General features: G+C 52.2%; 1 protein-coding gene across 1 annotated transcript; it reads right to left on the bottom strand.

The window, feature by feature from the left end:
- Positions 1 to 378: 378 nt before the first annotated feature.
- GPR83 (G protein-coupled receptor 83) lies at positions 379 to 13,564 on the bottom strand. The gene is made up of 4 exons (XM_023239331.2): positions 13,106 to 13,564; positions 8,686 to 8,811; positions 6,266 to 6,399; positions 379 to 3,390 (listed from the first exon to the last, which is right to left on the bottom strand). The coding sequence occupies exons 1-4, from the start codon at positions 13,487 to 13,489 to the stop codon at positions 2,766 to 2,768; spliced, it is 1,269 nt and encodes a 422-aa protein (XP_023095099.2). The 5' UTR covers positions 13,490 to 13,564; the 3' UTR covers positions 379 to 2,765.
- Positions 13,565 to 14,812: the final 1,248 nt, after the last annotated feature.

The raw sequence follows: 14,812 nt of genomic DNA, 5'->3' as shown, positions 1-14,812 counted from the left end.
ATGGGGCAGAAATCCTGGTAAACACAAAAATGCGGCACCCACGGCACAGTGCGAGTGGGGGGACCGATCCCCAGTCTCCAGTGGCAGCTTTGCCTCCTCTCGAATCACCAAGGACTCACAGGTGGAGTCCTAAGTTCTCAGCACAGATTCACAATCACAAAAGAGGTGACGTGGCTGCCAGCTCACTGGAAGAAGCTCTAGACCAAGATGAGAGGTTTTCAGCTGGCTATTTACCCTAGCCAAAGCATGGTGGCACTTCCTCAGTTGTGAAATGCAGGGATGTGGGCAGATGATCTTCACGCTCTCTTCGTAATTTTGCACAGATCCCCATTTTAAAGGTTACCAGCTGTAGTTTAATCAGAAGTCCAAGAAACATAGTCCATGCACCCCAAATATATTTTATTGAGAGTGGAGCAATTACAATAAAGTACTCATTACGGCACATTGGAAAGGCTCAAGTCCTACAAATTTCACATTCACAAATACAAATCGCTGTTTGCTCTGAGGCACACAGGGAACAAGGGGAATGGGGAAGACAAGGTACTGACAGGAGACCCGGACCTATGGGCCATCTGTGAGTCTTCCTCCAGGGAAGGGCCTTCTCTGACTTGGCAGTATTTCTAAAAATATTTTTTACATTTATTTATTTTTGAGAGACAGAGTGTGAGGGGGGGGGCAGAGAGAGAGAGGGAGACACAGAATCCGAAGCAGGCTCCAGGCTCTGAGCTGGCAGCACAGAGCCCAACGCGGGGCTCGAACCCACAAACTGTGAGATCATGACCTGAGCCGAAGTCAGACGCTTAACTGACTGAGCCACCCAGGTGCCCCGGCAGTATTTCTAGATTCCCTCAGAGAGGAGCAAAGCAAAGCTCTCCCCATGATCCCAGAGCAGGACCAACTATCTGTAGTCTTGCTACCTATTCTCTTTCTAGTTCAAAGAATTTCTATGGCAGCATTAGGATGAAACGATTAGCTACTTCTTGACATCACAGAGACAGGAGGCACAGGCATGGGAGCCATTTGGCCTGAAAAATCCATCTTGGGATCCATACGGGCTTAGAAGCCTCTCTGTCCCATGGAAGTCAAACACTTCAAACATTCTCATAAATAGACTAGTATAATGAACCCCCATGTCTCATTATAGGAAAGCAGATGATAAGACCGAGTTCAATTTCAATTAACAGCCAAGAGATCTAAGCAAACCTTGGATAAAGCCCTTCTCCCCAAACCTCAGTTTTCTACTCAGCTGCATATCCATGTTTGCTTTCAAGTCTGTTTGGTGTTAGAAAGGAACCTAAAACCAGTGTGAGAATGGCAATTGCTTAGGGTGGGTGAATTAAGCACTATTCTGCCTTTGTCTTCCGGGTGACCTAGTGAGTCACTCAAGACCAGATGAACGATGATGAAAACAGTCTCTGGAATGATATTTCTCTGGCATGTTGAGTCCTTAAAGACCATCACAATGTCGTAGGTTTCTGTAAGTGACACGTGAGCCACTAGGGTGATGTTGACAAGTGAGTTGTCTTCAGGGAACTGGCGTGAAGAAGCCTTATTATTTAGACAACACAGAGAAGTGGCCTGTCTAGACAGCTTGCAAGGATGAAGTGTCTAAGTACAATTATTTCTGGCATGTTGGGAAGACTGCTCCATCATCTCCTGTAAAAGCAGGGCAGTGTTTTTACCACCTTTTGTTCTATGTGAGTGCAAAGGAGAAGGAATTAAGCCTCCTTGGATGAGTTTTGTTCCCTGGCTCATCACAATGGCCGCCATCTGAGAAGAGGTACTTCATCTGAGTCTTTCCCTCCGCTGGGTACAGGATGACGGCAGTCTGTTGGCTTTGACAGCCTTCTCCTTGTGTTCCTCTCCCACCTCTTCTTCCAACTCTTCCCGTGGACACTGTTCCTGGGAGAGGGGCTCAGGAGTTCTCTGCTATGCCCTGTTTCTTGCTTATCTCTACATGGAAAAGTGTAATTCAGAACAGAATGAAAAGCGCATGCACACACATGCACACACGCATGTGCACAGACACACAAAGGAAAAAAGTTGCAAGTGAACCCACAGCACGTTAACAAAACTCATCACAGTTGGTGGGAGAACGGGGTGATTTTTGTTTTCTTCTTTGTGCTTTTCTAAACTTTCCGAAGTTTTATAATAATAATTCTTTAAGAGAACTCAGTAATTTCTCTTTGCTTTCAAAGAGAGGACTGAATTGGCCCTGTCTTGTCATGTATCCAAGCCAGCCACCACACGGCTGTGATTCATCCTGGCCCAGGACTTTGGGAAGTGAGGCGAAAAAAACGTGGCATCTCTGGCTCACTCACCTTTTGCTGGCATGAACCTTTTTCAAGCAGAGTTCTGTGCATCTGGGTCAGCCACACCCCAAGTATGACTCAGGTGTCCTTTGCGGATGTTCCATGGTAGGGAGTATTGTCAGGCAGCTGACTCAGCCCTCATGTGGGCTGCAGCTTCCCTGGGTTCTCTGGCTCAGGGAACCCAGGTGATATGCTTTGCAGCATATCTTGGACAGGAATTCACAAACACATGTCTAATTGGGTGTTGCCTTTTAGTTTTCACACCAAATGGGGTAGAAGGCTAGACAGAGCTTCCTGGGAAATGAAGACTCCCATGGCTTCCGTAGGACCTTGTTTTTAGCACTGTGAGGGCCATGAGTGAGAGGACAGGCTTATTTTCCAGTCTCTGTCCTCAGGCCCTTTCCCAGCCTCAGTTGGAGAGAGAGCTCGCCCCCTGCCTCTTCTCACTCTCCCCTAACTCACTGCCACGATGGGCTCCACAGAAGACAGGTCTGTCTTCCCAGACTGCAGTTGGGAGGAGGGCAGGAGGTTGTTGGCTAGCGGAGCCCTCCGGCCACTGCTCTTCTCTGTCCAAGCCACCCTGAAGGAAGGGACTGGGGAGGGTGGCCTTTCCTCCTGGGGCTTGGGCAGCCTTTGGCACATGCTCAGTAATGCCTTCAGCTCGACCCTGAAGTTCTCGTTGAGCCAGCAGTAGATGAAGGGGTTGTAGCAAGTGCTGCTCATGGCAAACCAGTGGAAGGCGAAGTAGAGGGCGTTGTTGGTGTGGATGACCTTGCTGGACAGGAGGAGGACATAGCAGTTGAGGGGGAACCAGCAGAGGGCAAAGAGGACCACCACCAACATCAGCATCTTCATGGTCTTCTTCTTCTTGCGCCGCAGGGCCAGGTACTGCTCCGTGGTCACATCGCCGATCGTGTTGCACATCCACAGCTTCTTGGCCACGCGGGCATAGGCCACGGAGATGATGAGGAGGGGTAGGATATAAAGCAGGATGAAGGTGGCCAAGTCCAGATACTTCCAGAAGAGGTCAGCTGGCTCAGGGAAGTCTGGCAGGCACAGGGAGCGGACAACGTCCTCGCTGATGACAGGGGAGAGAGGGAGACAGAGAAACAGAGATAGAGACAGAGGGAGGCAGAGAGAGAGAAAGAGAGAGGAAGGGTGTGCCATTAGTGTGGAAAGGCCTCGTCCCAAGATTCTGGCTCTCCCACTAGATTGGGGGTTTTATAGAGACAAGGAAAACACCTGCTCTCTCTGTGTTGTCTTAAACTTATATAATTCCTAGCCTGTAACAGAGACCCAGTAAATATCTGTTCAATGAATGAATACAACACTGGCATTCCTAGTCTTAGAACTAACTCATCCTGAGAGCACAATGTGCTCAGGAAACGTTGGAATTCCTCCATTCCAGAGGGGAACTAAGGGATGGGGCAAAGAAATGATGGATCTTGGGACTGTGAGCGGCAAAGCCCGAACGAACACACCTTCAGCCGTTTGTGTAACAAGTATCTATTTTCCATGGAACGTACCCAGTCCTCCTTGAAGAAACCCTAGAGCTGATGTGTTGAGACTAGGCAGACTATGACCCCCTGAAAGAGGGGCACAAATCACCCACACAGGCCTGGCCAGTACCACCCTTGGTGTCCAAGCTCCCACTTTGGGGAAGTGAAAACCTTAGGGCCATTTTGATTGAAGGCGCAGTTTGAATACACTCACACAAAGGAAGTAAAGTCACCAGATATATTACTTACAAATCCCAGCATGGAGACACCAGGAGCTGAGGGGAAGGGCAGTCCTCTGTCCCAGGTCATGAGCAAGCAGGAGATAGAGAGCAGGGTTATAAGCACCCATTACTTATAAGCAGGCTCCACATTCAGTGCAGAGCCCGATGCAGAACTGGGATCATGACCCGAGCCAAAATCAAGAGTTGGATGCTCAACTGACTGAGCCACCCAGGTGCCCCTCTGAGTGGTCATTTTAAAACGTGACCCGGGGGCACCTGGGTGGCTCAGTCAGTTAGGTGTCCGACTTCGGCTCAGGTCATGATCTCTGGGAGTTCAAACCCCAAGTCGGGCTCTGTGCTGACAGCTTGGAGCCTGGAGCCCGCTTCCGATTCTGTGTCTCCCTCTCTCTCTCTGCCCCTCCCCCGCTCGTGCTCTCTCAAAAATACATGTTAAAAAAAAAATGGTGACCTGGAAAAGCAAGGCAGGAACTTGTGATGGAATCCTAACCTTGAGTCCCAATCTAAATGCCCAGACTGTGCGTGTGAACAGGGTTGTCATACTGTTAAAATGTCTAGGCAGCAACTCAAAATGGCTGTTTCTTCAGCGCATTATGTCGCTTGTGCACTTGTTATATATGCTGATGGCCATCACTACTGAAAGAAAGAGAATTCTCTTTGCTTTCGTTAGCAGAAAAAAAAAATAGCTCCCCATATGTGAAGGCAGATGGGGGTCTGAGTGCTAGGAGATTTGGGTATGCGATTCGTTCCGATACCGTAGAATTTGGGGAGGGAGAAGCCTTTGTAAATTACAGTCGACTCTTGGAGGGACCCATGGAGGTTAGGGGCACCGACCCCTGCGCCGTTGAAAACCCATGCATGACTTTTGACTACCCCCAAATCTAACTACTAATAGCCTACTATTGACTGGAAGTCATATCGATAACATGAACAGTTGATTAATGCACATTCTGTTGGTGTATGATACACTGTGTTCTTACAAGAAAGCAAGCTAAGGAAAAGAAAATGCTATTAAAATCATAAGGAAGAGAAAATACACTTACGGTACTGTACCATATTAATCGAAAAATCCACACAGAAGTGGACCCACACAGTCCAAACTAGCGTTGCTCGGGGTCAAATGTAGTTGTAATCAGCCTTCAGAGCTTGTTCTCCTGACCCTGCTTATGTCATAGGCATGTGTGTTTTGAAGTGTATGTTTCAGGCGGAGCAGCACAGAGTTATTGCAGGACACACGTGGCTACTGGTCTGGAGCGCCAGGATGCTAGCTCCTGGCCAACCCACAAGAAGCAGCTGGCACCTGTGATATTGTAGGGACCTAGCACTACCGTAGGACCACTAAAGTCATTGCCTACAGATCCACTAAGACCCAGAGGTGGCTGGGAGTTTTCCATTTCTGCAGGGAGCCCGGAATATGACAGCCCAGCGTCCTGGCCTCGAGGCTGAACAAACTCTGTGTTATCTTTGCTCTTAGAGCCCCCTGTGCTGCTGCCTGTAGCTCCTCCTGACATCCCTCCAATGCCAACATTGCACCCTCCCTTGGTCTCTTGCTATCCTGCCTGCTCACTCCCTTATCCATCACTCCCGGGAGCACTTCCTTAAAAAATCCTAAGCACGATCTGTATCTCATTTCTAAGGAACCTCCTCTAAAACAAGTACGAACTGATGAAAATCACTCTAAGCTTGCTCATTCGTTCATCCATTCAGTAATTATGTATTGAGGGGCTGTTATATGGAGACAGTAGGTCAGGTGCTAGGGACACCAGGAAATTCTTGTTCTGCGACAGCACAGGACAAAGAAACCTGAATGGGAGGTAGGAGATAGAGCATCCTGCCTCAGACACACAGACACATGCGTGCTTTATTTATACGTTGTGCGAGAGAATGGAAACGTTGCCATTTTAAACAAGGCCTGGGTGACTTTGATTCTCAGTCTGTGTGAGTACCTGTCCCCAGCGAAAGAAGCTGTTGGCTCCTGCCCTGACCTCGCAGACAAGCTGGGTGGAGAATAAGGAGGGAGCTAAAGTTGCTGAGAAGAAAAGGTGAGGAAAAACAGAACAAATGCCACAGATAGGCCCCAGACTTGGAAGCAAGAGAATGGGAGACAGAAGTGCTGGGTGCAGCAGATACCGGTCACTCAGACTCAGAGGGGGCTCAGACTTCCCTCTGTCAGGGCCCTCTGAGTCCCCAAGCTGCTCCCGACTAGCCAACTCACCTGTACTTGAAGGTAAATAATTTCTGGCAGATGGCGTGTGGGAGTGAAAAGAACGTAGCCATGGTCCAGATGACCGTGACGTAGATGACACCTTTTGTGATCGAGATCCGGGGTTTTAACGGATGCATAATGACCTGGAAAACAAGCAAACTGTGCATCACTGGCTGAAGAAGTCTGGAAGCAGATCAAATCTCACTGACGGAGCTCACGTGCCACACTAAGGCAGGTAGGTCCTATTTATAAACAAGCACCTCTTCATTCAGTGTTAAGCCCCTGGGCTGCACCACCCCACGGTCCACCCCCAGAAGCAAAAAGAAGGTATTGTCTGGACTCAGAGACTCCAGGTGGCTCAGATGCCTCTCACAGGTCATATGCAGCAGAACCAGAGTGCAGTGAGGGGACGGGGAAGGGGTGAAGCAGGAGGTCTGCTCCCATGACACCCACAAGGCCAGCAGAGGAACAAGCCACAGTCAGCCTCCACCTTGGGATCCGATCTCATTCCGCCATGATTCTAGACCCCTTGGGTTATGGAGGGCTCTGAGAGGATCTGGGGTGACAAGCCTGGAGAGGAGTCTCTATTTGTCATGGGAAGTTGCACTGACATTTATGTGGGGGTTCGCAACACTGTTTACAAAAGCTATTTCTAAATTGTGGGGTCCAGCTTTCCACCGCTTATAGTAAAGCCTGTGTTACAGGCTTTGAGCTGAAAAGCATTTTGGAATTACTACAGTTGGACAATCCATTCTGCTGAAAGGTTTAAATAAAGATTTGGGAACTCAACGGCATCCTCATGTTAAGATTAGGATCATTATTTCTTGAAAAAGGCATTCTGAGACAGGTGAATCCAGGGTCAGGGAGAGAGGTCCTCAAGAGCTGCCATCACCTAAGGATGTCATCCCAGGACACAGTGGACATTCTGGCTGTGTCCTCCCAAATTTTGTCTCCAGGTCCTTTCAAGATTTGATGAAAGGAAGTGACTAGGTTTTAGAAGCTGCTCAGCACAGCCCCCTTCTGGATTTTGCCATATTTGCCCCTCAGACTCCCTCGTTGTTCGGGTTGCTGAAGACAGTGAAAGCCTGGGTCAGAGGCCCCAGACATCGCTCAAAGATTTCACTGCTTTGGGAAAAGGCCCCATGTTGGGGTTTATGTCACAGCAACGTGATCAGTGTTGGCAAGACTTAACCCCCTTGTTCCTCAGACCCACCTTTGGCCCAAGGGGCAACTGTCGGTGAGGCTGAGTTAAGTGGGGGGTAAGCATCGGCCAGGTGGAAGTAATCCAGAGTCCCTCTTGTTGAATTAGGGGAGAAGGTTAAGAAAAGGCAGAAAACATTAGCATGCAGCCTTTTCAGACTTTGCCCAGAGTATCTGCAATATAAATGCCAAAATGATGGAATTTCGGGGCTAAAGAGATCTCAAAGTTTGCCAAAGCCAATTCCCTACCAGAAAACGAACGTCCTCTAAAACATCCCTATCAAGTGTCATCCAGACCTTGCTTAAAAATGGCTGGGGAAATGAAACTCACTACCCGCCCTCCCCCCCCCCCCCCCCCCCCCCCCCCCCCCCCGCCCCGGCAGCTTCGTTCTGCTAGAAAATTCTTTCTCCTACTGAGCTGCACCTTTGAGTCTGCATCTTTGAGGCCGCCTCTCCTTTGCACCTCTTGCAGCTACTCAGAATAAATTCTTCCTCTCTCTGTCCTGCTGGCCCTTATGATATTGGCCACCTTGAGCCTTCTCAGAGTAGGGCGGCCTCATGATCAGGGCAGAGGTATGAAGCCAGACAGACCTCAGTGCTAATCCTGGCCTCATCACTCACCAGGCATGTGATCTCAGGAGGGCTACCCATGCCCTCTTCTGAGCTTCCATTCCTTGATTCGGCATAGACCTAGTATACACCATGGATTTACTGAGTTAGCACATGCAAGGTGTTTGGCAGGGAGCCATCCTCTTCCAGGACAGCGTCCTCTTTGATTTCCTTTACCATACCCACCATGTGCCTCGGGTGGGGCAGCGCAGTGGCTGCCTGCTCCTGCCACATGGCACCCTCGCTTGTTTTCCTCCTCAACAACTTGGGCCCCGGGGGCTCCATCCCCCTCGTCTCTGACCTGCAACGATGTGCCGATCTCTTTTCAACTGTGATTTTCGGGTTGGCTTTTCTCCCCCACCCCCAAACAAGCTCGTTAATTTCTGAGACACAAAATATAAGCGATGAGCCTTTGTTAGAACAACAAACTGGGAATAACTTTTTGTGGCACTTAGCACAAACGTTTTAAAGCGCCTCATCTAAGTGCTCATATTAGTCAATAAGAAGACAGATACACTTATTGAAAACTGTGCTAAAATACTGTCTCGAGGGCCCCTGCAGCTCCCCGGAAAGCAAAGCCGGAGGGGGAAGGACCGGGTGTTGGGGGTAGGTGCCCTCACCTGGTGGCGGTCCACAGCAATGGCCGTCAACGTCAGTGCTGAGACGTGCAGAGAGCAGTACTGGGCAAAGCGGCTGACGTGGCACATGCCTTTCCCGAACACCCATGTGCTGTTCACAAAGCGGACCTGGAAACCAGCCCACAGAGGTCAGAAGACAAACAGGGCCTTGACCCTGATGACACCCCTACCCCCATCCGTGGCCTCTGAGGAGCATCCCTTGGGAGGCATCTTCCGGCTCCTCTCTTCTTCCATTCTACACTACTAAATTGTGCATCACACGTGACTTTCTCCAGCATGACTCATTTCCAATCATTCGATTCAACAAAACCTGATCATACCGCCGGGGCCAAGCCTTGTTAGGTGGCAGGAGGGCGTGGGAATACGTGGGCCTTGCAGTTGGACTTCCCACCTCTAACAGTTTGAAGCTATATGACCTTAGGCAAGGTGTGTATAATCTCTCTGAACCTCAGTTTCCTCATTTGTAAAAAAAAAAAAAAAAAGGGGGGGTGCTTAAAAACTTCTACCTTGTAGGCTTATTACATGGATTAAGGTTTTAAAAATCTATAAAGGGTGGAACACAACGTCTGGCAGATTGGTAGAGAGATATTCTTAGAAATAAATAGTAGCTATTTTTACGGTAATAATAAAATCCATTCTCAGTCCACATGAGTTCAGACTAATGGGGGAGACCCACGTGAAAAATCACAACATAGCGTGTAGGCTGTGCTCTCTAATGTTGACTAAGCAGGCCTTACAACGTCATCTGGGAAGGGGCCTGAGGGGCCTGGAGGGGTGGGGGTGGGGCAGAGCGGGAGAATGGCAAGCTGCAGGACAGCGTGGGGCCCTCGGAGCAGGCCCACATCATCCATGGCTACTTGCCCACTCAATCAGTGCCTGGGCAGCTCCTGTGAGTGATGCCCACGCCCAAGAAACATCAAGCACCGATTCTGAACAAGGAGCTTCCGGTCTGGGTAGAGGACCCAGGCACCTCCGGATGCAAGAAAGACAGTATTCAGTGCCCACAGAAGGCCCAGACAGAGGGCTTCGGGGCCGCAGGGTGGGAACGAAGCGGGCTGAGGTAGAGGGGAAAAATGATAGAGAAAGATCTAGAGCAAGTCAGTCTGACAGAAAGAAGATCATGTAGTGGCGGCCAGCAGAGTCACCCGGGGCAAGGCCCTTGGGCTCCACAAGCACCACTGCCCCCATCTGTAAAATGCGGCTAATGGTCTTCACATGGTTGTTAGGAAAATCAGAGGAGAGATGACGCGTGTAAAGTAGGTGCGGCAGGGCCTCGAACACTAGTAAATACGCCCTCCACTACCTTCGTTATGACACATGAGGCATCGGAGACGAGCTTTCAGAATACGTGGCATTTGTACTTGTGGCAGTAAGAACAAAGGGCTTGGCGCTGAGTCAGAAATCCCAGGACCTATTTGAGGAAAGAGGAGTGGGATGGTTGGGCTGGAGGGTGAGAGTCGGGAGACACGGATCATGTCCCTAGGACAGCAGCTTCATTCTCTGTGAGGCTGGCAGGTGGCAGCCACACGGGGCTTCTGAGCAGTCCGGGAACATTACAGAGCTAGAAGTCCTTAGCTCCTCCCACACCCAGTACGTTGCAAAGTCAACCGGTGCCCCTCTCATCCCAAAGTCGTGGCCCTCGTCTCTCACCTGGACCTTTACAGCCTCCCAGCTGCTACCCTTGCCCTCCGGTCTTGTCCACTTGTCATTCAGCCTTCACTCTGCTGATGGGATTTTTCTTAACCAAAAATCAGATGACTGTCACCTTCCTGCTTAGAATCATCCTGGCCCTCAGGACAGAGCCAGATGCCTTAGGAGTCTCCAGGCCCATTCACAAGCTGGCCCCAGCCTTCCTCTCTGGCCCACCTGCACTTGTCCCCACCTCCCACCCCCTGTTCCTCTCCATTCCTCCCACCGTGCTTCCTGCCTCGTTGCTGCAGCTACATCAAGCCTCTCAACATTCCCTCAACACACCATGAACTCTGAAGCCCTTTGTTCTCCAGGTCCCTCTGTCTGCGTTGAACATTCATCTTGACCTGGGAAATTCCTGCTCTTCCAGGCCCTTTGAAATGTCACGTTCTTTGCACAGTCTCCTTTGACCCTCTCATGAGACCCTGGCAGGACAGAATAAATGATTCTCTCCTCCGGGCTCCACAGCACTCCAGGCGTGTCTCTGCCATGGGAATTGTAAGTACCTGTTTGCTCTTCTCTCAATGACCAGGGCTGGGCTTCATGCTCGCTGTCGTGTGTAAAGTGAACAGAAAAGGAAACCAGGTTGCAAGAATACTGTCACCAACTAGCTGGAAGGCAGGATGCCTTACCTAGTCAATTAGCAATTGATACATCAGCTGTGGCACAGAGCAGCGTCCTAGGGTGGGGGTGGGGGGGCATTGAATGGACTGGATTTCGTGGGTGGGGGGTGACCTAATGATCTCTGCCAACATTTCCAGAAGCTTCGATTTACTGCTTGACTATCAAATAGGCCCACGTGCACTACCATTAAGTAGGAGTGTGAGGGCTTAGGAGATCCTCCCCCTCAACCCTTTCATTCTCCCTGTTTGCCAGCACCTTGTAAGCTCTGACAGGAATTCAGATTGGGGCAGTTACACGGGTCAGGTTCAAGGCCAGGCCACTTTGGATTATCTTAGAGGAGTGCTGGGTTCTCAGGACCCTGATCCTCCTCTCTTGCAGGAGATCATCCAAGGCTGGATTTGTCAGGCCCCAGCCACAGCCTAGCGTGGGGTTCATGGTTTCTCTCTCCCATCCCCCAGCCTCTTCTGTGCATACTGCTCTGAGCAGTAGCACAGGGGCCATGCCCCGGGGCCAGTTCTCATCCTGGGTGTCCCAGCCCAACCCTAGCATTGCAGATGGTCAGGATAGACACCAAGGGGGCAGGGGCAACCAAGGAGAGCCAGAGATACACAATCTCATGCTTCAAGGTAAGAGGCAGTTACCTTGGCAGGGTGGGGCCTGGTATTTGAAAGCCCTTTTGTCCTTGGCTAGAGAATATAAACTGGCAGGAGAGCAGGAAAAATCCATGTTTCAGAATAGTGGAAGCTTAGCATGGTCCAAGAAGCCCTCCTCACCCACCACCCCCAGTGCTAGGTGGCTTAGTGGACAGACCTCTGACTTGAGTCAGGAAAGTAATTCTCATCGTGGCTCGGCCAATTACTAGCTAAGTGACCCTGGACAAGGGATTGAACCTCTGTGTGCCTTAGTTTCCTCATCTGCAAAACGTAATATTCTTGTGAGGACAAAGGGAGAGCGTAGTTTTAAAATGTGAGGTTTAGAAGGACGTGCATGCAGGTGGATGGATTTGTGGGAGTTCACCCTCTTCTGGCTTGTCTATTATTTCTGGTTGCGTGTGTGTGTATGTGTGAGAGAGAGACAGAGACAGAGAGCAAGGTACGAACAGACACTGTTTTGGTAGTAACTCCAATAACGGTAAGGTTATTCCATAAGGTGAAAAAATGTAACACTCATGCTGCAGCAACATAAGGGGTAACTGTCAGCAGATTGCTCAGTCATCGCCCTCACAGTCCCAAACCACCCATGAGCACCAGGCTCCCAAGTCACAGAGGGGCAGAAATGACACCACTAACGCTGAGCAGCCAAGGCTTGGGGAGGGGAGCCACATCTGCCACGATGGGCACGTGCCCCCGGCCTATTCCTGGGCCCCAAGCCCACCTCATTCCCATCTCTTCCCCAACACACACTGCCTACACAGCCTCACTGTCAAACCACAAAAGAGAAACACAATTTAAATAAGTGGTCTAGGAAAACGCACTGAAGTTTCCATGAACAATTAGCAACTGACATATCGGCTGTGGCACAAAGCAGTCTCCTAGGGTGGGGGTGTGAGAGAGCATTTAATGCACTGGATTTCGGGGGTGGGGGGGTGACCTAACAATCTCTGCCAACGTTTCCAGAAGCTTCGATTTACTGCTTGACGATCAAATAGGCCCACGTTCACTGCCATTAAGTAGGAAATGGCCATTTGCTCCCGGCTGAGCGCAGACACTCCAGTCATTGACCCATGGCCCCCAGCTGCAGAAGGTGATGAGACAGAGACCGAGAGCGGAAGAGAACGAGAAAAGGAAGAAGGACGGAAGCAAGGGAGGGAAAAGGGAGGGTAGAGACCCAGATGGAGGAACAGACAGAACGTCAGTCACAGAGAGGGAAAAAGGTGAAGACACAAAGAAAACGGAGAGGGACAGAAAGTCTACGAAGTGGAGAGAGTTGAGAGGGCAGAGGGGGAAGGAGCTGGAAAGGCGCAGCCAGCCAGCGGGACCCAGGAAGCGCGGAGGAAGAGAGGGGCTGGGGCAGCGGGGCGGGAGGGGAGCGGAGGGCTTGGGGGAAGGAGAGCCGAGCCCGCCACGGCGGGCGGGAGCCGGGGCCTCACCAAGGTGAAGGGCGTGTTGAGCAGCGTGATCATGATGTCGGCGACCGCCAGGTTGACGATGAAGAGGCTGGTGGCCGAGTGCATCCGCTGGTTCTTGAAGATGACATGACAGACCAGCACGTTGCCGAAGAGCGAGAAGACGATGATGAAGGAGTAAGCCACGATGAGCAGGGCTTTCACCGTGGGGTTCTGGGACTCGGCCCCGTAGCGCCTCCGGCCCACAAAGTTCTGCCAGTCGGAGAAGGTGTAGTTGCTCCAGAAGAAGTGCGAGGCGTTGGGCACGGCCAGGGCCGCCTCCAGGCCCGGCTCGTCGGCCCGGCCCTCGGGGCGCTCGGCGGCTCGCACCAGGGGGAGCAGGCAGAGCAGCACCCCGCGCGGGCCCATCCCGCAGCAGCCCCAGCGCCGCGCCCGCGCCCACGCCCGCCCGGAGGGGAGCGCGCGGGGCCGCCGGCCGCACTTCGCCGGCGCTGCGCCCACCCGGCCGCGAGCGCGCGGGCGCCTCCGCCTCTCGGGCGGCTCGGGCTCGGGCTCGGGCTTCCGCTCCGGCTCCGGCTCCGGCTGCGGTGACGCGCGCCCGCTCCGCCCGGCCGGCCGCCTCTGCGGGAACGCAACTCCGCGGGGCTTCCACGGCGCTCTCCCCGGCGCGCGTTCGCCCGCTGGCTTGCCGGCGCCCCGCCACCCCGCCCGCTCCCACGCCGGGAATGCAACTCCGCCCGGCTTCCGAGCCTCTTTCCCCGCCGCGCGCACTCCGCCCGCTCCCACGCCGGGAGCGAAACTCCCTCCGCCCGGTTCGCAGGGCTTTTCCTAAGTCACACTCGCCCCTCCATCCCGCCTCAGCCTAGCTACGGCCAAGGGAGCAGGCGGGCGGGCGGAAGACGCCCGCGGCGGGGGGTGGGGGTCGGGGGGGGGGGCGCGGCAGGGGGTCAAGCTGGGTCTGCCGGCCCCAGGCTGCTCCCTGTGCAGAGACTCGGGTGCCTTCCACCTGTTTCCGTCAGAGCGTCAGCCCTGCGGTGGATCCCAGTCCGGCAGTGCTGGGAACACAGGCGAGCGATGCCATAGATGTCATTAGGGTTTCTCCAAGCCCCCTCACTGACCCCACTTCGGACTTGCTGGACGTTTTGTTTCCTTACGGTTCTTAAAACAGTGTAGGGCGGGGGGGGGGGGGGGGGCTTGGTTTTCCAAAGAAAACCTTCAAAGCAGGACGCTCTTCTGCCAGGATCAGAGAATCAAAGGAATAGTAAGTAGGTTTTGAAGCTGTCGTAAGGGAGATTATCCACGCGTTTTGTTCTCTGCCTACTTTACAGGAAATCTTGATCTCTCGTCACCCGTTTTCATTCCTGCTGTGCAATCTCTCCTAGTCACCCCAGACGGGTCACCCATTAACCCCCATCCCGTGGAATCGGGATCATAGCACAGCTGTGTCACTTCCTAGCTATGGAATCCCGGGCGAGTTACGTAACTTTTTCTGGCCTCGGTGAAAGGGTTTCCTTTTCCCGCGCGTGGGGTTTTCGGAGACCCCTGTATGGATGTCCCACCACCTTGCTCTCGGCGCTAGATATGCAGTAATTGGTTGACTACTTGTAACTGACCTCCCCCCCCCCCCCATTCAAATGGTAAACGGTAGACTCTATTCTGTCATTTCCCCCAGCTGAGTGAGCAGTGCCTTTGGGCTGGGACTCCCATCAAAGGACTCCATCAAAGGGGACT

The sequence above is a fragment of the Felis catus genome, chromosome D1, assembly GCF_018350175.1.
Source record: "Felis catus isolate Fca126 chromosome D1, F.catus_Fca126_mat1.0, whole genome shotgun sequence".
Classification (NCBI taxonomy): domain Eukaryota; kingdom Metazoa; phylum Chordata; class Mammalia; order Carnivora; family Felidae; genus Felis; species Felis catus.
This window is presented reverse-complemented; position numbering and strand designations above follow the sequence as displayed.